General features: G+C 46.0%; 1 protein-coding gene, 2 long non-coding RNA genes and 1 pseudogene across 3 annotated transcripts; 3 read left to right on the forward strand and 1 right to left on the reverse strand.

The window, feature by feature from the left end:
* The first annotated feature begins 46 nt into the window (after positions 1–46).
* LOC120317560 lies at positions 47–3,619 on the forward strand. Its single transcript, XR_005559266.1, has 3 exons — positions 47–979; positions 1,593–1,755; positions 3,484–3,619. It is a non-coding gene; the product is annotated as an uncharacterized LOC120317560 (long non-coding RNA).
* On the reverse strand, positions 2,884–6,730 carry LOC120317559. Its single transcript, XR_005559265.1, has 2 exons — positions 6,593–6,730; positions 2,884–3,757 (listed from the first exon to the last, which is right to left on the reverse strand). It is a non-coding gene; the product is annotated as an uncharacterized LOC120317559 (long non-coding RNA).
* Positions 6,728–9,219, forward strand: LOC120317549 (zinc finger protein 665-like). Its single transcript, XM_039364224.1, has 2 exons — positions 6,728–6,858; positions 7,097–9,219. The coding sequence occupies exon 2, from the start codon at positions 7,209–7,211 to the stop codon at positions 8,868–8,870; it is 1,662 nt and encodes a 553-aa protein (XP_039220158.1). The 5' UTR covers positions 6,728–6,858; positions 7,097–7,208; the 3' UTR covers positions 8,871–9,219.
* Positions 9,220–15,745: 6,526 nt separating this feature from the next.
* On the forward strand, positions 15,746–25,769 carry LOC120317569 (annotated as a pseudogene).
* Positions 25,770–27,555: the final 1,786 nt, after the last annotated feature.

Raw genomic sequence — 27,555 nt, forward strand, 5'->3', positions numbered from 1 at the left:
CAATAGGAATTGTCCAGGCTATCTCTGCCCTGCTGAGCCTGCCAAAAGTCCCATTCTGCAAACGGTGCTGCACCAGTTGAGTAGTCCTCGACTTAAGACCGGTTGAGTAGTCCTCGACTTACGACCGGTTGGGGGTCACGGCATTAAAAAGGTTGAAAACCACTGATCTAAGAGAACTCTCGGCTTGCAATTATAACAGCTAAAAATGGCCGCCACTGCGGTATAGACTGAAACTAAGTGACATGGCTACACAGGCCTCTTTTTGGTCATAATTTTGAAATTCTACTGTAAGTAGCCTTTCTGAATTAATTTGTTTTTGTGAAAACTCGCTAATGAAACGCTAGTACCTGGGGAATTACCTGTAAATGTCTCCAGTGTGGAAAGAGCTTTACTGAAGATTTAAAGATCTCCGTAAATAAAGAATTTACACAGGAGAGAAACCCCATGAAAGCCTGCAATCTGGAAGGAGCTTCAACAGGACAGGATCTCTGTATAGACATCAAAGCATTCACACAGGAGGAAAAGTATATAAATGTCTGGAGAGCGGAAGGAACTTTAGTCAGAGGGGAAACCTTTACAGGCATCAAAGACGCCATTCAGGAGAGAAATCATATAAACGCCTGGAGCGTGGAAAGAGTTTCAGTGGACAAACTATTATATATATTAAAGACTAGAGATTTCTCTAGGAAAGAAATCATATCACTGTCTGTGTGTAGAAAGGGATTCTGTGAGAAGGGAATTCTTTATAAGCATCAATCCACTCGGGAGAAAAAGCATACAAATGTCTTGAGTGTGGAAAGAGCTTTATTGTCAGTGGACACCTCCATCGACATCAAAGGACTCACATGGGAACCAAATTCTAAATATGCCTGTGTGTGGAAAGTCCTTTGATCACAACAGTGCCACTAAAATGACAATAGCATTTCGACCGATATACCGCCCCATAGTGCTTTACAGCGCACTCTGGTAGATTTACAAGGTAAGCATTATTTCCATATTGCCCCCAATAATCTGGGTCCTCATTTTTCTATTCTTAGGATGGAAGGTTGAGTCAAGGCTTGAGCACTGTCAGAATCGAACAGGTTTTGGACAGTCTGCCTGCAATACTGCACTTTTAACAACTCTTTAAAATGCGATTGATCAACTGCAGAAGGCCTGCTATTCTGTGATGCCAAATTTGAATACTCTTACACACTTTTCAAAGATTATGTAATCTTATGAGCACAAGTGTGTACTGTATTCTCAGCTCAACCTCTCAATAGTAAGTAAACTGTAGATTAGAATAGAACAGAACAGAATGCAGGAGAGAAGGAATGGAATGGGAATAGAATAGAATATAGAAAGTGGAATAGATAGAATATGGAACAGAGAAGAGTGGAATGGAAAAGAATAGAACGCAGGAAAGGAATGAATAGCATAGAATAGAACAGAACAGAATGGAACCTTGGAGCTTTTGTACTCCAGCTTCCTCCTCAAGCAGGAGAACCTATACTATCTCAGATTTACTGTTCCTTTTATTGCTACAGTCTGTTTAATGATTGTGCTATTTTGTGTTGCCTAATAGTTGAATTTGAATAATCTTACTTTTTAAGGGGCATGTAATCTTAAGAGTACAAGTTTATTGAATCCCACAAACTCGAATCACGATTTCTTCGGATTGGTGAGCGGAATAATGTGGCTGTAAAACAGGTCGGTTGTACAGGTCGCCTTAAACAACTTCAGCGGTGAAGTACTAAACTACAGGTAATCCTCAAGGTATGACAGATCATTTAGCGGCCATTCAGAGTTACTACAGACCTCCCCAAAACCCTGTATGACCATGATTCGAAGATAAGAATTTTACAAAAGTTCAAAACTTTGCAGAGACACTGAAGCATGCCCACCTATTCCCCCCTCCCATCCTTGTTCTACCAGATCCCCAAAGGCTGGGCCTGCTTTGCACCACCCTTCCTCCCCCCACAGTGCCTTGTTTACCTTCCGGAGATCTGCAGAACCGAGTATTATAGGCCGTTCTTAGTGGGCCCCATGGAGCAGCCGTTTCCAAAATTACTTTGGAAAAGCAAGAGGTATCTTAGGGGGTGGGGAAGGCGTTGGGAAGCTCAAGGCAGCCATCCCTGAGGCACACCATGCACATTTAACATCCCTGCATTCACCTCTACATTCTTTTAACTCTAGAGAAATCAGATCAATCTCAGGCTAACCTAATTAACGCTATCTCGCTTCTGTAAACCACGCTTGCATGGGGAAAACACCATTTACCTTAAACAAAAGGAGTCGTGTATCTTGATGCAAATGAAAAGGTAATGCCGAAGGAAGTGATGACATATAACTATTGTTTAACCATTTAAAAGGCAATCACATCACTTCCTTGTCCCTTTGCTGTTGCCGTTGGGCAAGACTGTATAAAAACTACTATTCCCCCCCCCCCAGGTGTGCTGCCAGTGTTGGGAGGCTGATCACCCAGCTGCTTTTCTCAGTCGATTAAAGAGTTGTTTTTTCCATTTCTGAAGCCTCCATCTCAGTTTTTACTTTGGTGTCAATGCTGCAAATATTGTATATTCTTGCTTTTGAAAATATGCAGAACTGTCTGGTATTTATGGGGTTAATACAGAGCAGAAGGGGGATGGGGGTAAAGCCCGGGAAAGAAAGAGGAAGAAAACCTTTGACCTTCACACAAATTGGATAATGTGATATATGACAGCTAATTTAGGGAGGGAACATGCTGATAATTTAACTGCTCAGAGGAAGAGAACTTAGATCCTAGCATCCCTCCGTTGCCGCCATTTTGTAACAATAAAAGACTTTTAGGAAAATAAATGCTTGGAAATTCTTTGAAATGTTTCATTAGCCAGAACCATAACATTTGGCTTGTGAGAGTCTCAGTTTTTTTAAAATAAGGTTTTATTATTTTTTTTTAGAATTACAATCTTTAACGCTTAGTAAACAACATGTTTGGGTTCACATATTTGACATTGCCTTCTTCAATATAAATCTGGTCATTACTACACAGTCCAGTATTTTTCTCTGGATCCTCCTTCCTTCCCCATATTTTTTCATTTTTCCCTCATAATTAAACAATTACCATTCTTACTACTATTAATGTATACAAAATTAGATATAAACATTTTCATCATATTTTACTTTTATACAAATAACATCAGTTCATAAATCACTCTCCTGTTTTTCATACTCTTGTTAACATTTAGTTTCCCATTAATATTTAAAGTCTTTGCTAGTTATGATTTTCACAATGTTAATTACATTTGAATAACTTATCAATTTTATTCATACTAATCCTCTTATGTTTGTATTTCCTTTGTCAAAAGAAGAAAAAAAAGTGCTATTTAATTCTAAATCATATTCATTATAAAAGACTAATTATATCTCAAAGTCCTAAATTCTTTTAACTATGTTCAAACAAGTATTTAGACATATAATTCTGTCTTTTAAATCTAACTCTCTCTTTCTTTCTTTGCCAAATAGCTTTCCGTGCCAAGGCAATTAAATCGAAGTGGTCTGAGCCTTGACAAGTGCTGCTCAGCACCCCCACTGCAGTAAAGGTTGAGGGGCTAAAGGCGTAGGTCCATGGATCCAGAATGAAGAAGGTGTCGCCTCCATCCGCCCAGTGGCCAGTCCAATGGCTAGATGAACTCAAGCTGAAACTCCGTAAGGTTCCGTCGTCACCCGCTCACCTGTTCCCACCATTTGATGATCCAGACGGCCACCCAAACTGCAAACTGGATTCTGTTAGGCTACCCTATGATAAACAATAAAAGAAGATAACTATACAAAACTATTGAAACAAATAAAGCTGGAAGAACTTGCAATTGTCAGTATTAGAAAGAATTGCTACAGTGAAATTGAATCTTTTGCCGAAGGTGCTATTTTTATCTCAAACAATTCCGATAAAACTTGAGAAAAAATTCTTCCAAGATTTAAACACATTAATTTTGAATTTTGTCTGGGAAGTTAAGAAAGCTAGAATTATGAAAACATGCTAAGGAAAATGGAGGTTTGGGGTTACCGGAGTGGATTCTGTACTATTAAGCATCTATTTTAACAGGGGTGAAAGAATGGATATCTCTCAGAAATAAAAGGTTGTTATATTTGGAGGATCGTGATTTACAATTGGGATGGCACGCTTTCTTATGGTATGGGGAAAATAGAGCTCTATTTCCCCCATACCATAAGAAATCACTATATAAAAAATCACTATATAAGAAATGCTGTTAATAGTATGGGAAAAAAATTAAAGCTAAAATATATTTAAAAATTCCAGGGTGGCTATCAACGATGGAAGCATTCATACATCCAAACTTGGTAGACTTTGAAAAAATTTTGACATATAGAGATATTCTAAATATTGATGGGAACTTAAAATCCAAACAAGAACTGAAAAATCAGGGTTTCAACGTGTCATGTTGGGCACATTTACAGATGCAAAATAGGTATGAAAAAGACGTAAAACTGTATGGATTTTATAAACATCAAACTGTATTTGATAAGATTTTGTTATCCTTAGCTGAGAAATTAATTAAGAAAATGTATAATTATTTTGATAATTCTGCAAATGGAAAGTGAACAAATTAAAGAAACAATGTTGAGATGGGCGAAAAACTTTGGTTATAATATAGAACTAGAAAAGTATCAAACGCTATGGGAGAGAAACTATAAATTAACAATGTCAACTTCGTATAAAGAAAATTTAGATACAATGTTTTATAGATGGCACTTGCCACCAGCAAGACTAGCAAAAATGTTTAAAAATATGTCAGATGCTGGAAATAATAAAGCAAAGGCTTATTAGGAAACGATACATGCTTGGTTAGAAAAAATATTAGGAGAACATGTTAACTTTAAACCTGAACATTTCTTATTAGGTATAATGCCAGAAAAGATTAACAAACAAAGCTTATATTTGATTTTCCACATCACTACAGCAGCAAAAATAATCTTTGTGCGATATTGGAAAAATGAAGGAGTACCACCAGAGGAAGAAATAACCAGAAAAATACTGGAATGCGCAGAGATGGACAGATTAACTATGAGATTGAAAGACAAAGAAGAAACAGAATATTATCAAACTTGGGATCTATTTTGTCAATGGCTAGAGGAAAGAACGAAGGATTAGGAATTGAATATGTATCAGCATTGTTATACTTCAGCAGGTTGGTGGAAAAATTAATATATGTATTATTAATAAAATCTTTATAAAAAAGATTATGAGACTGAAAGAAAAAGAAGACACGGGTGGATTATTATCAAACGTGGGATCATTGGTTGGAGGAAAGAAGAAAGGATTAGGAATTAAATATGTATTAGCATGTAAACCCAGACAGCACGTTGGTTGAAAAATAATTATTGTATATATGTAAAAAATGAATTTTTTTAAAAAGTGGATAGGTAAGATGGGGGGGAGGGAGAGTTAACTTGCAAATGTGCAGGCAAATAAGCAGGTCTATTTGCCAGTGGGCTGCAAGAAGAAGAGGAAATGAGAGAGGTGCCAGCCCAGGGATGGAGGGCTACATCTCAGGGCACGTTGGCCAGGGCAGCAGCTGTAACAGGCGCCCCCTCCAAAGGGGGGATACATCCCCCGTGATGTATTTTGCAGGTATTGTTCATGACAGCCTGATCTATTATTGACCCCAAACTACACACTTATGACCACAATCATCTAGCCAAGCGTTTCTGTAGCTAACCTTTGTTGTTTTTACCATGTTTTATGTCATTCAGTAGTGGCCAAAATTGCAGAAACCTTTTGGGAAAAGTGCATTTTTGAGATTTGATGGCTAATAATACTACTATTTTTTTTGGGGGGGGAACGTGCCATAAAATTATATATCGGTGAAAAAGTAATTTCATCAAGAATGTAACGAAACAAGATTTGTTCAATTATCTGTACTGTACGGGGGGGGGGGGGGAGCCGAAGAAACACCAATCTCTCAGACCTGCGATGGAAGACACAGGATTGAGGAAGAGGCACACTTGCCACCCTGTGTGTGTGTGTGTGTGTGTGTATTCTTCTCCCAAAGCAAAGCCTAAAAAGGGGGAGCAGCCTTAGATCTTATAGGCCACCCCATATCTCCCCCAGTCCGAAGCCCCCCCCCAGAGGCTGGGAAGGGTCTCCTCCCCCCCCCGCTCCTCCTGGCAGGGGGGAACGGGGGGGGGGACCGGAAGAAACACCTTTGGGAAAAGCCTTCTTGGAGGAAACCCCCCCAAGCCCAGCAATGCAGGCGAGGCAATGGGAAGGAAGGCTGAGCGAGGCCAGCGAGGGGCAGAAGCCCCGCAGAGCGAAGCCCAAAGCAAGGCGGGATCCTCCCTGAGAGGCGGGAGAGGGGCTGCCTGGGGGCCGCGGGGGGAGCCTGGCCGGGGCCCCCCCGCGAGGGAGGAGGCGTCCCCCCAATTTCGCCTGCTTGGATACCCCCAGATCCCCCCGCCCTGCCTAGGGAGAGACCCCCGATGGGGGGAGGGAGGGGCGGAGACGCAGCCCCGGGAGGCCCCTCAGCTCCGCCGGCCTGGATGCGGGTGGGGTTGCCCGGAGGGGGGAGAAGACGGGACCCCCAAAGGTCAAAAGGAACCCCCCCCGCCTCACCTCCGCGGCGGAACGAAGACAACCTTCGCTACTGCGCAGGCGCCAACTGGCTTTTTTTTTTTTTTTTTTTTCGAGGAAGGACGCCGCCGATTCGTCCCTCTGGGGAGGGCAGCGATTGGCAGGAGGACTCCTCGGGGCGGTCCATTCAAAGGAAAGAGGAAGAGCAACCAGGAAGAGCGCTCGCAGCGAAGTCCCGCCTCCACTTCCGGGAAGAAACAGACCTGAGGCGCCCTAATTGATTCGGCCGCGGACGGGCTCGGACCCAGGTAGGGCGCAAGGGATGCTGGGAGGAGGGAGGGGGGAGGAGCCCGAGGCCTGGTTTGGCGGGACGCGCGTTGGGAGGGAGGCCGAGTCAGTCTCGTTCTTGCCGGGGAAATGCCAATGACAGGCGGAGGCTTCGGCCTTCCTCCCCGGAAGGCTCGGTGGGCGGGTGGACCTAGGCTTCCCCTGTGGGGAAGAGACGAAACGGTGACCTGCCTCTCCTCCCCCCCTTCGCCCCTGCAGGAGGACGGGCGAGCCCGGCGGAGGAAGGAAGGAAGGAAGGAGGCGCCGCCCGAGAGGAGAGGAGGCCCCGCGGAGCAGCCCCGGGAGGAGACGGCGGGAAGGCCCGGCAGGGATGAGCCGAGGGGGACTCCGGGAAAGGAGGCCGCCCGGAGGGAAAAGCGGGGAGCAGAAAACGGGCGGATACACCAAGACGCGCCTGAAGGGCGGAGGGTCCTCCAGAAGAGGCGAGAGACTCAGAAAACGCCACAGAATCCCGGAGGGAGGAAAGAAATATCAGTGCCCAGAATGTGGAAAATCCTTCAAAGCAAATGAAGCTTTTAAAAAGCATCTAAGAATCCACACTGGGGAGAGACCGTATGGATGCCCCGAGTGTGGAAAGAGCTTCAGTCTGAGGGGGAACCTTTATAAACATCAAAGGATCCACACTGGAGAGAAACAGCATAAATGCCTGGAGTGTGGAAAGAGCTTCAGTCGGAGGGGCACCCTTTATATACATCAAAGGATCCACACAGGAGAAAAACCGTATAAATGCCCGGAATGTGGAAAGAGCTTCAATCTGAGGAGCACCCTTTATAGACATCAAAGGCTTCATACAGGAGAAAAACCACATAAATGTCTGGAGTGTGGAAAGAGCTTCATTCAGCCGGGAAAACTTCATGCACATCAAAGAATCCACACTGGAGAAAAACCATTTAAATGCCTGGAGTGTGGAAAGACCTTCGCTCTGAACGGCACCCTTTATAAACATCAAAGAATCCACACAGGAGAAAAACCGTATAAATGCCTGAAGTGTGGAAAGTGCTTCAGTGTGAAGGGAAACCTTTATAAACATGAAAGGATCCACACTGGAGAGAAACCATTTAAATGCCTGGAGTGTGAAAAGAGTTTCAATAGTAGAGGATGTCTTGAGAGACATCAAAGATTTCACACTGGTGAAAAACCATATGAATGCTTGGAGTGTGGAAAGAACTTTACTCTGGGTGAACAGCTCCGTAGACATCAGTGGATTCACAGAGGAGAAAAACCTTACAAATGTCTGGTGTGTGGAAAGAACTACAGTGAGAGAAGCAGCTTTTTGGTACATCAAAGAATCCACACAGGAGAGAGACCGTATAAATGCCTGCAGTGTGAAAAGAGCTTCAGACGGAACAGCAACCTTACTGAACATCAAAAAATCCACTCAGGAGAGAGACAACTACATAAATGCCTGGAGTGTGGAAAGACCTTCAGTCACAGGAGCTGCTTATTTGTACATCAAAAAAACCATTCAGGAGAAAAACCTTATAAATGCCTGAACTGTGGAAAGAGCTTCAGTCTGAGGGGTACCCTTCATAGACATAATAAAATCCACTCTGGAGAAAAATTGTATAAATGCCTGGAGTGTGGAAAGAGCTTCAGTCAGAAGAGCAGTGTTTATAGACATCAAATAATCCACTCAGGAGAAAAACCATTTAAATGCCTGGAGTGTGGAAAGAGTTTCAATACTAGAGGAAGTCTCAATAAACATGAAAGGATTCACACGGGAGAAAAACCATATGAATGTTTGGAGTGTGGAAAGAGCTTTACTCTGGGTGAACAGCTCCGTAGACATCAAAAGATTCACAAAGGAGAAAAAGCATATAAATGCCTGGAGTGTGGAAAGAGCTTCAATGAGAGCTGCAGCCTTGATAAACATCAAAGAATCCACTCAGGAGAAAAACCTTATAAATGCCTGGAGTGTGGAAAGGGCTTCGTTTGGAAGAGCAGCCTTTTTAGACATCAAAAAATCCACTAAGGAGAAAAACAATATTAGTGCCTGGAGTGTGGAAAGAGCTTTATTTGATGGTGGAAACCTCCCTAAACAAGAAAGGATCCACACTGGAGAAAAAGCTTATAAATGCCTGGAGTACGGAAAGAGCTTCAGTCAGAATGGAAAACATTATAAACATTAAAAACAAATCACTTAGCCCTGAAAATGCCTGGAATGTGGAAAGAGCCTGAATGAGATGAGCAACCTTTATCTACATCAGTGGTTCTCAATCTTTCTAATGCCGCGACCCCATAATACAATTCCCCATGTTGTGGTGACCCCCAACCACTTATACATCACTGGGTGCCAGGGGCATGGCCAAAGAAAAGGGGGAAAAAATGGTGGACAGCCTTGTTTGGCAACCCCCGTGAAATGGTCGTTCGACCCCAAATGAGAACCACTGATCTACATCAAAGAATCCATTCAGGAGAGAAACTGTATTTCTGATAAATGCCTATCTTCTTAAAAGGTTCCAGTGATGGGGCACCCACAACTTCTGGGGGCAATTTAAATTTAAAACCTACAAACTTCAGTAATATATGCTAATCTCCAAAATAAAAGCTCAATAGTTTGCAAAGTACAGTACTTAAAAAGCAGAGCAGTTGCAAAGAACTTGCAAACAAACACTATAGAGTAACAGTTTTTTTTAAAAAAATACATAAGTAATTTTAGCACTGGAAGCCAGTCAGTAGCAGATTGCAGCAAAAGCAAAAACTGGTGCTAGCTCAGCTCTTGTTTCGCCATGTGACCAGGGACAAAAAAACCCCAACCCTGCGAGCTTCATGTAGCCCCAAACGGCCCAAGAAAGTCAGAGAGGTAAAAATGGCCGCCACTGCCATATAGACTGAAACCAAGTGACATGGCTACACAGGCCTCTTTTTGATCACAATTTTGATCTGGAAGGAGCTTCAACAGGGCAGGAACTCTGTATAGACATCATAGCATTCACAAAAGAGGAAAAGCATATAAATGTCTGGAGTGCGGAAGGAGCTTTAGTCAGAGGGGAACCCTTTACAGGCATCAAAGATGCCATTCAGGAGAGAAATCAAATAAATGCCTGAAGCGTGGAAAGAATTTCAATATACATATTAAAGACTCAGGAGAGAAATCATATCAATGTGTGTGTGTAGAAAGGGATTCTGTGAGAAGGGAAGTATTTATAAGCATTAATCCACTCAGGAGAAAAAGCATACAAATGTCTTGAGTGTGGAAAGAGCTTTATTGTCAGTGGACACCTCCATTGACATCAAAGGATTCCCATGGGAACAAAATTCTAAATATGCCTGTGTGTGGAAAGTCCTTTGATCACAACAGTGCCACTAAAATGACAACAGCATTTCGACTGATATACCGCCCCGTAGTGCTTTACAGTGCACTCTGGTAGTTTACAAGGTAAGCATTATTTGCATATAACCCCCAATAATCCGGGTCCTCATTTTTCCATTGGATGGAAGATTGAGTCAAGGCTTGAGCACTGTCAGAATTGAACTCCAGGCTACGGACAGTCTGCGTGCAATACTGCACTTTTAACAACTCTTTAAAATGCGATTGATGAAATGCAGAAGGCCTTCTCAAGGGCTAAGAAGCTATTAAGTATTTATCACAGACTTAAGTACAGCTCAGTAAGACAGTTGTCAACTCTTGCCCTTCGTTGCCATCTCAACCTTTGTGTGTCAGTGTAAGTATATACTGTATTCTCCAGCTCTCTGCTCACGCAGGACCTAAGTTTTACTATTCCTTTTATTGTTACATTCTGTTTAATGATTGTCCTATTTTGTGTTGCCTAATAGTTGAATTTGAATAATCTTACACACTTTTTAAGGGGCATGTAATCTTATGAGTACAAGTGTATTGAATTCCACAAACTCGAATCATGATTGCTTCTGATTGGTGAGTGAAATAATGTAGCTGTAAAACAGGTAGGCTGCTTCCTGACAGAACAGTTTGTCCGAAATGTTGTAGGGCAGTGGTTCTCAACTTGTGCGTCAGGACCCCATTTGGGATCGAACGACCATTTCATGGAGGTCGCCAAACAATGCAGTCCGCCTTTTTTTCCCCCTTTTCCTTAGCTCTGCTACTCCCTTTTATTCTATTGGCTTTTGAAAGCCAATAGAATTAGACTCTCTTGAATAGAGTCTAATTCTATTGGCTTTCCAAAGACAATAGGAATTGTCCAGGCTGTCTCTGCTCTGCTGAGCCCGCCAGAAGTCCCATTCTGCAAACGGCGCTGCACCAGTTGAGTAGTCATCGACTTACGACCGGTTGAGTAGTCCCCGACTTACAACCGGTTGGGGATCGTGGCATTAAAAAGGTTGAGAACCACTGTTGTAGGGTTTCCTCCCTGAGCAGGGGGGTTGGACTCGATGACCTCCAAGGTCCCTTCTAACGTTGTTGTTGATATATTATTATTATTATTATTATTATTATTATTATTATTATTATGAACAACTTCACTGGTGAAGTACTAAACTACAGGTAATCCTTGAGGTATGACAGATCACTTAGCGACCATTCAGAGTTACTACAGACCTCCCCACAAACCGCTGGAGCTGCAGGTTGCCGACCTGTGATCTAGTTGCTTGTAACTTTCTAACTGCCAAATAAGGGACTTTTTCAGGTTGAGTAACAAAGGCCTTTTTTTCTACTGCATAGGGTAGAAATAAAAATGGATTGAAATTGTACCTTTACGTAACAGCCTTGTATGATTGGTGACACTTTTTTCACATATGAACATTTGTCTTTTTATGCAATGTTCATTTCAGTGGTTATGCTTAATATTATGGGATGTTACTGTCCTTGTCTCTGACGTAACAGAGCAGGATGACTTCTTCCATTCCATCAAGTCTTGTTTTGTACTTTTTCTGCTGTATGGAGTGTAAAATGAAACTCAGTTCTCTGTCCTGGATTCTTTCTTTTCATTAAGGGAAACCTCTCTGCTATAATAGTCTAATACAGCGGTTCTCAACCTGTGGGTTGGGACCCCATTTGGGGTCGAACGACCATTTCACGGGGGTCGCCAAACAACGCAGTCCACCATTTTCCCCCCTTTTCCTTAGCTGTGCTGCTCCCTTTTATTCTATTGGCTTTTGAAAGCCAATAGAATAGACTCTCTTGAATAGAGTCTAATTCTATTGGCTTTTAAAAGCCAATAGGAATTGTCCAGGCTGTCTCTGCCCTGCTGAGCCCGCCAAAAGTCCCATTCTGCAAACAGTGCTGCACCAGTTGAGTAGTCCTCGACTTACGACCGGTTGAGTAGTCCTCGACTTACGACCGGTTGGGGGGTCGTGGCATTAAAAAGGTTGAGAACCACTGGTCTAATAAATTGCCTTTAAATGATCTTCCCACTCAGTGCCTAATTGGAACACGTGTGCCGTGGTTGAATCTAGGGCTAATTGGGCCTTCATTGTTGTGGGTGTGAAAGAATTCCTCCATCTCATTTTGGATATAATCTAAATGGGTTTTCCGAATGTCAGCACCACGTTAAGGCCATCCCAGATATATGAAACTCTTGTACAGTGTTTCTCAACTTTGACCATTTTAAGGCATGTGGACTTCAACTCCCAGAATTCCACAGGCAGCATTGCTGGCTGAGGAATTCTGGGAGTTGAAGTCTACATGCCTTAAAATGGTCAAGGTTGAGAAACACTGCTCTTGTAAATTGGATGCTCTCAGTGGTCCCCTTGTCTTCAAGGCTTTTTAGCAGAAACAAGAGACTTTCTAAGGCCAACAAAGCTTCGTGAGATACTATCCATATCCTCAGCATACAGGAGAAGAAGCACATCTGGGTCCACGGATTCTGTGTGGTGTAAGTAGGAGACTGTCAGATGACCTGTTGGGGAGTGGAGGTACAACCTAAAGAGGGTGCAAGTCTAAATACAGCCCTGTGAGACTTTTCTGAAGACGTACCTGGTTGGTTAGTACATTTCATTCAAACGCTGACTGAGAAAAAGTAACATCCATTTATACTGTATTTGCCACTTTCATCAACTATAAAGGCTACAATGCAGTGATTTTGTCCATGTCGTTTTGTTTTATTTAGAAGAATGCCATAACTCAAAATTGACACCCAATGCATTATGCAAGAATAAACTGTCCATGCTGTTTAATTACAGCTGATTTCACTCTAAATGGAAATTATTTGGTAAAAAGGTACCCCTAAATACTTTTTGCTGCAATGGGAAGATTCGATGGTTCACCTTGTCCTTCTTGGCCTCTTCTGCATAGATTTTTAAGGGCCCAAACAGGGCACAGTATTTACGATGCAGGTTGAGCAAAGCAGAACCGTCCGGGAACAATTCTGGGTCTTTATTTCATGGGCCTGATCTGCAATCCTATGAGAGGACAGGTTCTGCCTCCTCCTTCTCCTTCAGGAAGGGTTTCAGCTGCAGCCAGGATTGCCCAGAAAAGGGGCAGCTGAGAGGCCGGCTGGAAGTCAAGCAGGAAGTAAGGAAGGCTGGACTTGGACGACAGCCAAAGCCCCGGAAATCCAGCCCTTCTCAACACTGCCACACTTAGCACGTGTGAATGTGGGTGTTAGATCCCATGGAGGGAGTTGTTTTGTCTGAACGGAAACAAGATGTTGCTGAACTATAAACTCAAACCTTTCTTGCCATTCAGCCTCTGCAGTGCCTTTGCCAGCCTACCTGGGCAGGTTGTTGTGCACTCTAATCTAGGGCCAGACAGTGCCCCGCCTCCTTGGGGGGGAAGAACTGCCCTCCAAAGGAAACCCAATTAGAGCATCTTTGGGCTGCAGCCCTCCAGCCTTAAACGGGGCAGCAGCGGGAGGACAGCCGACAAAAGCCACGGTGGCCTTCATTGTTGTGGGTGTGAAAGAGCTCCTCCTCCAGTGCGGGTGTTAGATCCTATGGAGGGAATTGTGTTGTGTGAGCGGAAACAAGATGTTGCTGAACTATAAACTCCCACTTTCTTGCCATTCAGCGTCTGCAGTGCTTTTGCCTGCCTACCTGAGCACCCGAGGCTCTGTTCACACGACCTGCTTCCCCACTCCTGGATTTGCACATCCAGACCCCCAGCCTGGTTCAACACGCTCTTTGCAAGCCAACTTAACCTGGCATAAGACTAACCAAACTTAACAGGCTATGGAAATGTGAGGGCTTCCCGTGCCACTGAGACTTAGTGCAGGGACTCACCCGGGCAGCATCCACCAGCTGGGGGACTCTCAGTCTGGCCCTGCACATCGTTGGCTGACCTGGGAAGTAATGCTTGTTTATGCTTAGTTGGGATTTGGATGGGGGACCACCACGAAATGCAAGAGATGCTATCTAGCACTGGAAAGTTAAAAGAACCAGCTCAGTCTGTATTGCTGTTCAGAAAATGGTTGGTTGAGCCACAGGGAGCTTTGGTGTGCAGTGCAGTAAGTGTTTTGCCCTGCTGTACACGTTCTTTTCACTTTTATTCTTCTCTTTTGTAAACCACTCAGTCATTGGGCGTTGGGCTCTATCCAAATGAAAGAAGTCATTCCTAAATAAACAGGCACCTCCCCCCAATTCTCTGCCCTTGGATACCCCCGAGAATCCCTTTGAAACATCCCTGATGGAACTTGGTTTCTATCTCAGGTATGCAGGACACAATCTGCCTAAAGTATTTCCAAGGTGGCTGATCCTCATGGAGTCGTGACAGTGAAATGCTCGGGGTGCAACAACCATCATGTGATTGCTGATAACTTGGGCTGGTTCTCTGACTTGGAGGGGAAAAGGTGAGCATGACATCCTTCTCCCCCCCACCTTTCTCCCTGGTTTGATGCTTCAGCTGCTGAAGCTGGAATGAGTTCCTGGGAACAGTTCAGAGCCAACATTGTTTATTAGTGAAGGCAAATTCAAATTTAGAATAGAGCAGGAAGGGACCTTGAAGGTCTCCTAGTCCAGCTCCCTACTCAAGTAGGAGACCCAATGTACCATTCCAGACAACTGGCTCTCCAATCTCTTCTTAAAAACCTCCAGTGACGAAACACCCACACAAAAAGCATAAGAAATATTGCAAAAGTAAAAGATGGGTTTGACTATGCATGGATGTAATCCCGGTCCTGGCACTCAGGGCTGGGACTCCCAAGCTGGCAGACGGGCCCCAAGAGACCCCAGGAAGCAACTCAAGAGCTCTCTCTGCCCAGAGGAAGGCAGTGCCAGGGAGGGCCAAGGTCCTGCGCAGAAACTTCAACCTCTCCGACCTGAGATGGAAGAATGAAGATTGAGGAAGAGGCACACCTGCCATCCTCGGTGTGTGTGTGTGTTTGTGGATTCTTCTCCCAAAGCAAAGCCTAAAAAGGGGGAGCAGCCTTGGATCTTATAGGGCACCCCACATCTCCCCCAGTCCGAAGCCCCCCCCCGAGACGCTGGGAAGGGTCTCTCCTTCCTCCTGGCAGGGCAGAGCGGGGGGGGGGACCCCAAGAAACACCTTTGGGAAAAGCCTTCTTGGAGGAACCCCCCCCCCCAGCCTAGCAATGCAGGCGAGGCAACGGGAAGGAGCGCAGAGCGAGGCCAGCGAGGGGCAGAAGCCCCGCAGAGCGAAGCCCAAAGCAAGGCGGGATCCTCCCTGAGAGGCGGGAGAGGGGCTGCCTGGGGGCCGCGGGGGGAGCCTGGCCGGAGCCCCCCGGGAGGCAGGAGGCGCCCCCCCAATTTCGCCTGCTTGGATCCCCCCAGTTCCCCCCCCCCCTGCCTAGGGAGAGATCTCGACGGGGAGGGAGGGGCGGAGACGCAGCCCCGGGAGGCCCCTCAGCTCCGCCGGCTTGGATGCGGGGGGGGTTGCCCGGAGGGGGGAGAAGACGGGACCCCCAAAGGTCAAAGGGAGCCGCTCGCCTCAACAACGCGGCGGAACGAAGACAACCTTCGCTACTGCGCAGGCGCCATATGGCTGATGGATGGAAGGAAGCAAGACGCCGATTGGTCGCTTTGGGGAGCGCAGCGATTGGCAGGAGGACTCCTCGGGGCGCTCCATTCAAAAGAAAGAGGAAGTGCTACGGTAACAGGCAAAGGGCTCGCAGCGAAGTCCCGCCTCCACTTCCGGGAACGAATAGAACTTGAAGCGCCGTAACTGATTCGGCCGCGGACTGGCCGGGACCCAGGTAGGGCGCAAGGGATGCTGGGAGTGGCAGTCCGAGGGGCTCTCTGGCGGAGGGAGGGAGGTAGGAGGGAGGCCGAGGCCTGGCCGGGCGGGACGGGCGCTGGGAGGGAGGCCTGCCCGGAAAGTCTCACGGAGAGGCGGAGGCTCCGGCCTTCCTCCCCGGGGGGGCCTGGGACTCCCCTCCGGGGAAGGGACGAAGCCGTGACCCGCCTCTCCTCCCCCTTTTCGCCCCTGCAGGAGGACGGGCGAGCCCGGCGGAGGAAGGAAGGAGGCGCCGCCCGAGAGCAGAGGAGGCCCCGCGGAGCAGCCCCGGGAGGAGACGGCGGGGAGGGCCCGGAAGGGATGAGCCGAGGGGGACTCCGGGAAAGGAGGCCGCCTGGAGGGAGAAGCGGGGAGCAGGAAACGGGCGGAGACCCCGAGACGGGCCTGGAGGGCGGAGGGTCCATCAGAAGAGGCGGAAGACCCGGGAATCCCCAGAGAATCCAGGAGGGAGGAGAGAAACATCAGTGCCCGGAATGTGGAAAATACTTAAAAACAAAAGGAAGTCTTGAAATCCATCTAAGAATCCACACAGGAGAAAAACCATATGGATGCCCAGAGTGTGGAAAGAGCTTCAGCCAGAGGGGAAACCTTTGTAAACATCTAAGAATCCACACAGGAGAAAAATCACATAAATGCCTCGAGTGTGGAAAGAGTTTCAGTCAGAGCAGCAACCTTTATGATCATCAAAGGATCCACTCAGGAGAGAAACCGCATAAATGCCCGGAGTGTGGAAAGAGCTTCACTCAGAGGGCAAACCTTTATAAACATCAAATGCTTCATACAGGAGAAAAACCATATAAATGCTTCGAATGTGGAAAGACCTTCGCTCAGAACAGTACCCTTTTTAAACATCAAAGAATCCACACAGGAGAAAAACCGGATAAATGTTTGGAGTGTGGAAAGAGCTTCAGTTGGAGGGGAAGCCTTTATAGGCATCAAAGGATCCACACAAGAGAAAAAACATATAAATGCCCGGAGTGTGGAAAGAGCTTCAATGTGAAGAGCACCCTTTATAAACATCGAAGGCTTCATACAGGAGAAAAACCATATAAATGTCTGGAGTGTGGAAAAACCTTCGCTCAGAACAGTACCCTTTATAAACATCAAAGGATCCACACAGGAGAAAAACCATATAAATGCCTGGACTGTGGAAAGAGCTTCATTCAGTCAGGAAACCTTTATGCGCATCAAACAATCCACACTGGACTGAAACCACATAAATGCCTGGAGTGTGGAAAGAGCTTCACTCAGACGGGACACCTTTATGTACATCAAAGAATCCACACAGGAGAAAAACCATATAAATGCCCGGAGTGTGAAAAGAACTTCAGTCATAGAAGCAGCCTTCATGTACATCAAAGGATCCACACAGGAGAAAAACCACATAAATGCCTGAAGTGTGGAAAGTGCTTCAGTCGGACGGGACACCTTTATGCACATCAAACAATCCACACTGGAGAGAAACCATTTAAATGCCTGGAATGTGAAAAGAGTTTCATTAGCAGAGGATGTCTCGAGAAACATCAAAGGATTCACACTGGTGAAAAACCATATGAATGCTTGGAGTGTGGAAAGAACTTTAGTCTGGGTAAACAGCTCCGTAGACATCAATGGGTTCACAGAGAAGAAAAACCGTATAAATGTCTGGTGTGTGGAAAGAACTACAGTGAGAGAAGCAGCCTTTTGGGACATCAAAGAATCCACACAGGAGAGAGACCGTATAAATGCCTGCAGTGTGGAAAGAGCTTCAGACGGAACAGCAACCTTCATGAACATCAAAAAATCCACTCAAGAGAGAAACAACTGTATAAATGCCTGGAGTGTGGAAAGGCCTTCAGTCACAGGAGGTCCTTATTTATACATAAAAAAAAACATTCAGGAGAAAGACCTTATAAATGCCTGGAGTGTGGAAAGAGCTTCAATGAGAGCTGCAGCCTTGATAAACATCAAAGAATCCACTCAGGAGAAAATCCTTATAAATGCCTGGAGTGTGGAAAGGGCTTCGTTTGGAAGAGCAGCCTTTTTAGACATCAAAAAATCCACTAAGGAGAAAAACAATATTAGTGCCTGGAGTGTGGAAAGAGCTTTATTTGATGGTGGAAACCTCCCTAAACAACAAAGGATCCACACTGGAGAAAAACCTGATAAATGCCTGGATTGTGGAAAGAGCTTCAGTCAGAATGGAAAACATTATAAACATTAAAAAAAAAATCACTTAGCCCTGAAAATGCCTGGAATATGGAAAGAGCCTGAATGAGATGAGCAACTTTTATCTACCTCAAAGAATCCATTCAGGAGAAAAACTATTTCTGATAAATGCCTATCCAGTCTCTTCTTAAAAGGTTCCAGTGATGGGGCACCCACAACTTCTGGGGGCAGTTTAAATTTAAAACCTATAAACTACAGTAATATATGCTAATCTCCAAAATAAAAGCTCAATAGTTTGCAAATACAATAGTTTGCAAAGTACAGTACTTAAAAAGCAGAGCAGTTCCCAAAGAGCTTGTAAACAAACGCTATAGAGTAGCAAAAATATTTTTTAAAATAAATAATTTTAGCACTGGAACCCAGTCAGTAGCAGATTGCAGCAAAAGCAAAAACCGGTGGTGCTAGCTCGACTCTTGTTTGGCCATGTGACCAGGGACAAAAAAAAATCCCCAACCCTGTCAGCTTCTTGTAGCCCCGAATGACCCACAGAGATAAAAATGGTCACCCCTGCGGTATAGACTGAAGCCAAGTGACATGGCTACACAGGCCTCGTTTTGGTCATAATTTTGAATTTCTACTGTAAGTACCCTTTCTGAATTAATTCGTTTTTGGGAAAACTCGCTAAATAAATGCTAGTATGTAATCTTATGAGTATAAATGTATTGAATTCCACAAAATTGCTCCCAAATGTAATAAAAGCAGTCATTTCAAAATAAATGGGCACCTCTCCCAAATTCCCTGCCCTTGGATATCCCAGAGAACCACTTTGAAAAATCCCTGAGTGGATGCTGGCTTCTCTTTCAGGGATGTGGGACACGGTCTGCAAAAATCACTTCCAAGGTGGCTTATCATCGTGGAACTGTGAAAGTGAATTGCTTGGGGTGCAACAACCATCATGTGACTGCTGATTAAGTTGGGCTGGTTCTTGACTTGGAGGGGAAAAGGTGGGCGTGACGTCCTTTGCCCTCCCCCCCCCTTTGTCTTCTTCAGGGTTTGATGCTTCAGCTGCTGAAGCTGGAATTGGTTCCTGGGAATACTTCAGAGCTGACATTGTTTATTAGTGAAGGCAAATTCAAATTTAGAATAGAGCTGGCACCTCGGAGATCTCCTAGTCAAGCTCCCTATTTAAGCAGGAGACCCGATGTACCATTTCAGACAACTGGCTGTCCAATCTCTTCTTAAAAATCTCCAGTGATGAAACACCCACAACGTCTGGAGGCAAGTCATTCCGCTGATTGTGTGTCCTCAGGAAGTTTCTCCTTAATTCCAGGTTGCTTCTCTCTTTGATCAGTTTCTGTTCTGGCTCCCTCTTCTTTTTGGAAAACCCTCAAATATTGGGAACTATCATATCCCTTTATTTATTTATTTATTTATGAGACTTACATACCGCTTTAAGTGCAAGCACTCTCTAAGCGGTGTACACCAATAAGCAATGTATGTATATATTTACATTGCCCCCAACAATCTGGGTCCTCATTTTACCTACCTTGGAAGGATGGAAGGCTGAGTCAACCTTGAGCCGGTGAGTCCAGTGGTTCTCCACCTGTGGGTCGGGACCCCATTTGGGGTCGAACAACCATTTCACAGGGGTCGCCAGACAACGCAGTCCGCCATTTTTTCCCCCTTTTCCTTAGCTGTGCTACTCCCTTTTATTCTATTGGCTTTTGAAAGCCAATAGAATTAGACTCTCTTGAATAGAGTCTAATTCTATTGGCTTTCAAAACCCAATAGGAATTGTCCAGGCTGTCTCTGCCCTGCTGAGCCCATCAAAAGTTCCATTCTGCAAACGGTGCTGCACCAGTTGAGTAGTCCTCGACTTACGACCGGTTGGGGGTCGCAGCATTAAAAAGGTTGAGAACCACTGCTTTAGTCCTTCTTTTCTCTAGCCAAACCCAAATCCTGCCACCGTTTTGCATTTGTTTTAGTCTCCAGCTCTTTCACCATCTTAGTGGTCCTTTGCCCTTTTTCCAATGTCTTAGCAGGTGTGTGATTACAGATCCCCATGGAAATGGATAGGTAAGTTGGGGGGGGGAGAGTTAACTTGCAAATGTACTGGAAGATAAGCAGGTGCATTCTTTTGCCATTCAGCTGCACAAAAAAGAGAAAATGAGATAGGTGCTAGCCCAGGGATGGAGGGCTATGTCTCAGGGCATGCTGATCTGGTCTGCAGCTTTAATAGGTGCCCCCTCCAAAGGGCGGATAGGAGGAAAATGTGTGCCTGTGTGGTAGCTTCGGCATCAGGGTGCCAAGAGGCGAACAGAGGTTGAAAAAACCATGCATTAAGGGTAGAAGCATTGAACGGGTTTTCCCCCCTCAGCTGTAGTTTTGCAAAGGGGTCCTTGGGAGAGGAGGGGCAGGACAGGAGAAGCTGGGTCTGGGGAGGGAGGGGCTGGTAATGCAGCTAGAGGGGTGGGGCCTGACTGACACAATCATTTTGTAGCCCGTGATGTATTTTGCAGTTATTGTTCGTGACAGCTTGATATATAGATATATTGACCCCAAACTGTACACCTATGACCAGAATTGAGCTAACCGTTGCTGACCGTTGTTAAGCGGGTTGCACTCCATGTTACCGGTTTGGTTTTGGTTTTTTGCCATAGTTGTCAGGTCATCTGCAGTTGTTAAGGAACTTAGTGCAGCTGCTCACACATGAGCCCGGCACTGTACGATTATCAGAAATACATGCCAGTTGCTATGAGCCTGAATTTTGGTCACGTGACCACGGGGATCTGCAATGCTCACAATTGTGCACACTGATCATATGTCACTTTTTTCGGCACCGCTATAACTTCAAACAATCATGAAAGAAATGGTTTATAGTCAAGGACTCTCTCTACAGCCCTTTAAACATAGCCCAGAATAGGCCCCAGAATGGAACCCACCGAGGTCACAATTGTCCTGCAAGTAATCTCCAAAACTGGCCCAATTGGGTAGAAAAACTGCTCAGCTGACAAAACTGTTCCCATTTCAACTTAATCCCCAAACTTCCTCCCCACCCAGACAGGAGTTTGGCTTTTCAAGGAAACAAAACCGCACTGCTGTATTTTTGGTTTACCCTAAAGTTACATTCAGTCTGCTCAAGTGTTGCAAACTCAGAAGATCACTTTGGGAATTGTTCAACTCAAAATAAAGCCTCTCACTCCACTGAAGAACGTTTCGGCCTGGAAATGCTCAACGGGTTCTTAATCCAACCTTTATTAGGGTCAAAGACGTCAGAACAGGCTTCGGTCTATGAAAAAGCATAACAAATATTGCAAAAATAAAAGATGGGTTTGACTATGCATGGATCTAATCCCGGTCCTGGCACTCAGGGCTGGGACTCCCAAGCTGGCAGACGGGCCGCAAGAGACCCCAGGAAGCAACTCAAGAGCTCTCTCTGCCCAGAGGAAGGCAGTGCCAGGGAGGGCCAAGGTCCTGCGCAGAAATTTCAATCCCTCCAGCCTGCGATGGAAGACACAGGATTGAGGAAGAGGCACACCTGCCACCCTCGGGGTGTGTGTGTGTGTGTGTGTGTGTGTGGACTCTTCTCAAAGCAAAGCCTAAAAAGGGGGAGCAGCCTTGGATCTTATAGGGCACCCCACATCTCCCCCAGTCCGAAGCCCCCCCCCCAGAGGCTGGGAAGGGTCTCCTCTCCATCCTCCTGGCAGGGCAGAGGGGGAGGGGACCCCAAGAAACACCTTTGGGAAAAGCCTTCTTGGAGGAACCCCCCCCCCCAGCCTAGCAATGCAGGCGAGGCAACGGGAAGGAGCGCAGAGCGAGGCCAGCGAGGGGCAGAAGCCCCGCAGAGCGAAGTCCAAAGCAAGGCGGGATCCTCCCTGAGAGGCGGGAGAGGGGCTGCCTGGGGGCCGCGGGGGGAGCCTGGCCGGAGCCCCCCGAGAGGAAGGAGGGAGGCGCCCCCCCCGATTTCGCCTGCTTGGATGCCCCCAGATCCCCCCGCCCTGCCTAGGGAGAGACCCCCAGGATGGCGAGGGGGGAGGGGCGGAGACGCAGCCCCGGGAGAAGACGGGACCCCCAAAGGTCAAAGGGAGCCGCCCGCCTCACCTCCGCGGCGAAACGAAGACAACCTTCGCTACTGCGCAGGCGCCAACTGGCTTTTTTTTTTTCGAGGAAGGACGCCGCCGATTCGTCGCTCTGGGGAGGGCAGCGATTGGCAGGAGGACTCCTCGGGGCGGTCCATTCAAAGAAAAGAGGAAGAGCAACCAGGAAGAGACCTCGCAGCGAAGTCCCGCCTCCACTTCCGGGAACAAACAGAACAGAGGCGCCCTAATTCATTCGGCCGCGGACGGGCTCGGACCAAGGTAGGTCGCAAGGGATGCTGGGAGTCGAACTCCGACTGGCTCTCTGGCGAAGGGAGGGGGGAGGAGGAGGCCTGCCCGGAAATTCTCATTGAGAGGCGCCATATGATGATGGATCGGGAAAAGCGGGACGTAGATTGGGCGCTCTGGGGAGGAAGAGCAAGCAGGAAAAGTTCTCGCAGCGAAGTCCCGCCTCCACTTCCGGGAACGAATAGAACCGAGGCGCCCTAATTGATTCAGCCGGTGACCGGCTCGGACTCAGGTAGGGCGCAAAGGATGCTGGGAGTGGCAGTCCGAGGGGCTCTCTAGCGGAGGGAGGGAGGGGGTGGGAGGCCGAGGCCTGCTCTGGCTCGGACTCAGGTAGGGCGCAAGGGATGCTGGGAGTCGCAGTCCAAGAGGCTCTCCGGGGGCGGGGGGATGGGGGAAGAGGCCGAGGCCTGGCCTGGCGGGACGGGCGCTGGGAGGGAAGCCGGCTCCGTCTGGCTTCGGCCTTCCTCCGGGGAAGGGACGAAGCCGTGACACGCCTCTCCTCCTCCCCCTTCGCCCCTGCAGGAGGACGGGCGAACCCGGCGGAGGAAGTGCTGGAAGTAAATTTATCCAAGCCGGGAATAAATAAGCAACATGGCGTCTGCTCTGGGAAGAAGGTTACAGTTTAGGGAAGAAGCAGAAAGATGGTTCTTGCAGGAAGGACCAGAGGGGAGAGAGGCTGAGCAGGAGGGCAGTAGCTTTGTATGCCCTCTCTAGCCTTTGGATTGGCATAGTTTCCTGTTCCTGTGGCATGAACTTTGAACTGAGTCTGAGTGCTTTTCTAGGCCTTAGTATCCTGTTAGGTCCAAAAGTCATCTCCTGCTTCCCTGGGGCTGATGACTCCTGGAGTCTCTTTGTCTTCTTCAGTTCCCTGGCTCCAACCTTCCTGATGGTTCTACCGCTGCATTTGTATAGTGCTGGCTCTTGCTTGGGGCAGAGATTGGAGGGCAGAGAGATTTGGCTTTTGCTTTTAAAAATCCTGGAGGAAACATATATTTTTCTGGCCTTTTAATATTTCCTTTTCTGGGGGGCTCTGACTTCTCACAGAAGGAAGGAAGGAGGCCCCGCCCGAGAGGAGAGGAGGCCCCGCGGAGCAGCCCCGGGTGGAGACGGCAGGGAGGGCCCGGAAGGGATGAGCCGAAGGGGACTCCGGGAAAGGAGGCCGCCCGGAGGGAGAAGCGGGGAGCAGGAAACGGGCGGAGACCCCGAGACGGGCCTGGAGGGCGGAGGGTCCTTCGGGACAGGCGGAAGACTCGGGAATCCCCAGAGAATCCAGGAGGAAGGAGAGAAATATCAGTGCCCGGAATGTGGAAAATCCTTCAAAGCAAATGAAGCTCTTAAAAGCCATCGAAGAATCCACACTGGAGAGAAACCTTATGGATGCCCAGAGTGTGGAAAGAGTTTCAGTCTGAGGGGACACCTTTATAAACATCTAAAAATCCACACTGGAGAGAAACAGCATAAGTGCCTGGAGTGTGGAAAGAGCTTCAGGCAGACGGGACACCTTTATATACATCAAAGGATCCACACTGGAGAGAAACCATTTAAATGCCTGGAGTGTGAAAAGAGTTTCAATAGTAGAGGAGGTCTCAAGAGACATCAAAGATTTCACACTGGTGAAAAACCATATGAATGCTTGGAGTGTGGAAAGAGCTTTACTCTGGGTGAACAGCTCCGTAGACATCAATGGATTCACAGTGAAGAAAAACCATATAAATGTCCAGTGTGTGGAAAGAACTACAGTGAGAGGAACAGCTTTTTGGTTCATCAAAGAAACCACACAGGAGAGAAACCGTATAAATGCGTGGAGTGTGGAAAGAGCTTCAGTTGGAGGGGCACCCTTTATGTACATCGAAGGATCCACACAGGAGAAAAACCGTATAAATGCCCGGAGTGTGGAAATAGTTTCAATCATAGGAGCACGCTTTATAAACATCAAAGAATCCACACAGGAGAAAAACCTCACAAATGCCTGGAGTGTGGAAAGAGCTTCATTCAGCGGGGAGAACTTTATAAACATGAAAGAATCCACACTGGAGAGAAACCATTTAAATGCCTGGAGTGTGGAAAGAGCTTTAGTCAGACGGGACACCTTTATGCACATCAAAGAATCCACACAGGAGAAAAACCATATAAATGCCTGGAGTGTGGAAAGAGCTTCAGTCGGATGGACTACCGTGACAGACACCAAATAATCCATACTGGAGAGAAACCATTTAAATGCCTGGAGTGTGAAAAGAGTTTCAATCGGAGAGGATGTCTTGAAAGACATCAAAGATTTCACACTGGTGAAAAACCATATAAATGCTTGGAGTGTGGAAAGAGCTTTACTGCGAGTGAACAGCTCCGTAGACATCAATGGATTCACAGAGGAGAAAAACCATATAAATGCCTGGTGTGTGGAAAGAACTACAGTGAGAAGAGCAGCTTTTTGGTACATCAAAGAATCCACACAGGAGAGAGACCGTATAAATGCCTGCAGTGTGGAAAGGGCTTCAGACGGAATAGCAACCTTAGTGAACATCAAAAAATCCACTCAGGAGAGAGACAACTGTATAAATGCCTGCAGTGTGGAAAGAGCTTCAGACGGAACAGCAACCTTAGTGAACATCAAAAAATCCACTCAGGAGAGAAAGAGCTGTGTAAATGTCTGGAGTGTGGAAAGAGCTTCAGTGACAGGAACTCCTTATTGCTACATAAAAAAAACCATTCAGGAGAAAAACCTTATAAATGCCTGAACTGTGGAAAGAGCTTCAGTCTGAAGGGTACCCTTCATAGACATAATAAAATCCACTCAGGAGAAAAACCATTTAAATGCCTGGTATGTGGAAAGAGCTTCAGTCAGAAGAGCACTGTTAATAGACATCAAATAATCCACACTGGAGAAAAACCATTTAAATGCCCGGAGTGTGATAAGAGCTTCAATACTAGAGGAAGTCTCACTAAACATCAAAGGATTCACACTGGAGAAAAACCATTTAAATGCCTGGAGTGTGGAAAGAGTTTCAATAGTAGAGGAAGTCTCAATCAACATCAAACGATTCACACGGGATTAAAACCATATAAATGCTTGGAGTGTGGAAAGAGCTTCAATGAGAGCTGCAGCCTTGATAAACATCAAAGAATCCATTCAGGAGAAATACCTTATAAATGCCTGGAGTGTGGAAAGGGCTTTATTTGGAAGAGCAGCCTTTTTAGACATCAAAAAATCCACTAAGGAGAAAAACAATATTAATGCCTGGCGTGTGGAAAGAGCTTTATTTGATGGCGGAAACCTCCCTGAACAACAAAGGATCCACACTGGAGAAAAACCTTATAAATTCCTGGAGTATGGAAAGAGCTTCAGACAGAATGGAAAACTGTATAAACATTAAAAAAAAAAAAAAATTACTTAGGAGTGAAGCCCTAAAAATGCCTGGAATATGGAAACAGCCTCAATGAGATGAGCAACTTTTATCTACATCAAAGAATCCACTCAGGAGAGAAACTGTATGCAGGTAGTTCCCGAGGTACGAACCTAATGGAGCCTGGCCATTTGGCTGGTAAGTCAAAAAACTCGCCAAATGAATCAGACTCAATTTTACAAATTTTTAAAATTAAATTCATTAATTAAATCAAATGGCTTGTTAAATGAACAAAGATCTGACTTGCTATTCCCTTGTATAGCTGCCATGTTAACTGAAGTGGGAGGGTTTCTCCGCCAGCCGCCTATCAGCTGTTTCTGGTGTGCTCAGGAACTAAATTGCCTCCAATTTAGCATTGAAGCCATTGCAGTTACTTTTTTTTTTTTTAAAGAACTGCTAGCTAGCTCAAGATTCTTCAAGTAGCTGCCCAGAGGGGGGAGGGGGTAAAGCTGTTGCTTTAAAAACAAACTTGTCACTAATTCGCTTAAGAGTCTCCAATTAGGTGCCCAGTGGGAGATGGGGGAGGGATTTGCAGAACTCTCAGCTTGCAATAGTAACAGAGATGGAAGGGATCTTGAGCTCATCTAGTCTAACCCACTGGTCTCAGAAGAGAGTATTTCTGATAAATGCCTATCCAGTCTCTTCTTAAAAGCTTCCAGTGATGGGGCACCCCCAACTTCTGGAGGCAATTTAAATTTAATTTAACTTCGGTAATATATGCTAATCTCCAAAACTGCAGTAATATATGCTAATCTCCAAAATAAAAGCTCAATAGTTTGCAAATACAATAGTTTGCAAAGTACAGTACTTAAAAAGCAGAGCAGTTCCCAAAGACCTTGCAAACAAACACTATAGAGCAGTGATGGCGAACGTTTTGGAGACCGAGTGCCCAAACTGCAATCCAAAACCCACTTATGGGCCACACCTACTTATGCCAGGTAGGTGTGGCCCATTGGCTAGGCATGGCCCATTGGCTGGGCATGGCTGTGGTGGTAACGGCAGACTGGGTGGGACTAAAAAATTCAATCAATCAATTACAACTTTGCAAGATCTTTTTTTTTCCTGCGAGAAGTTGAAATTGACTGATTGAACCTTTTTTTTTTTTTTTTTTTTGCACATGGCGGCGGAGGCCTAAAGCAAAAAGGTTTTATAAAACCCAGCTGAAGGCTTAGGACTGGGGCGACGGCGTGCCTGCCCACAGAGAGGGCTCTGAGTGCTGCCTCTGGCACCGGTGCCATAGGTTCACCACCACTGCTATAGAGTAACAAAAATATTTTTTAAAATACATAAGTAATTTTAGCACTGGAGCCCAGTCAGTAGCAGATTGCAACAAAAGCAAAAACCGCTGCTATCTGAGCTCTTGTTTGGCCATTTCTACTGTAAGTACCCTTCTGAATTAATTCGGTTTTGTGAAAACTCGCTAAATAAACGCTAGTACCTGGGGGATTACCTGTAAATGCCTCCAGTGTGGAAAGAGCTTTACTGAAGATTTAAAGATCTCCGTAAACAAAGAATTTACACAGGAGAGAAACCCTATGAAAACCTGCAGTCTGGAAGGAGCTTCAACAGGGCAGGATCTCTGTATAGACATCAAAGCATTCACACAGGAGAAAAAGC

This window comes from Crotalus tigris, unplaced genomic scaffold (genome assembly GCF_016545835.1).
Source record: "Crotalus tigris isolate CLP2741 ecotype Arizona unplaced genomic scaffold, ASM1654583v1 scf7180000019692.1526454, whole genome shotgun sequence".
In the NCBI taxonomy this organism is placed as follows: Eukaryota; Metazoa; Chordata; class Lepidosauria; order Squamata; family Viperidae; genus Crotalus; species Crotalus tigris.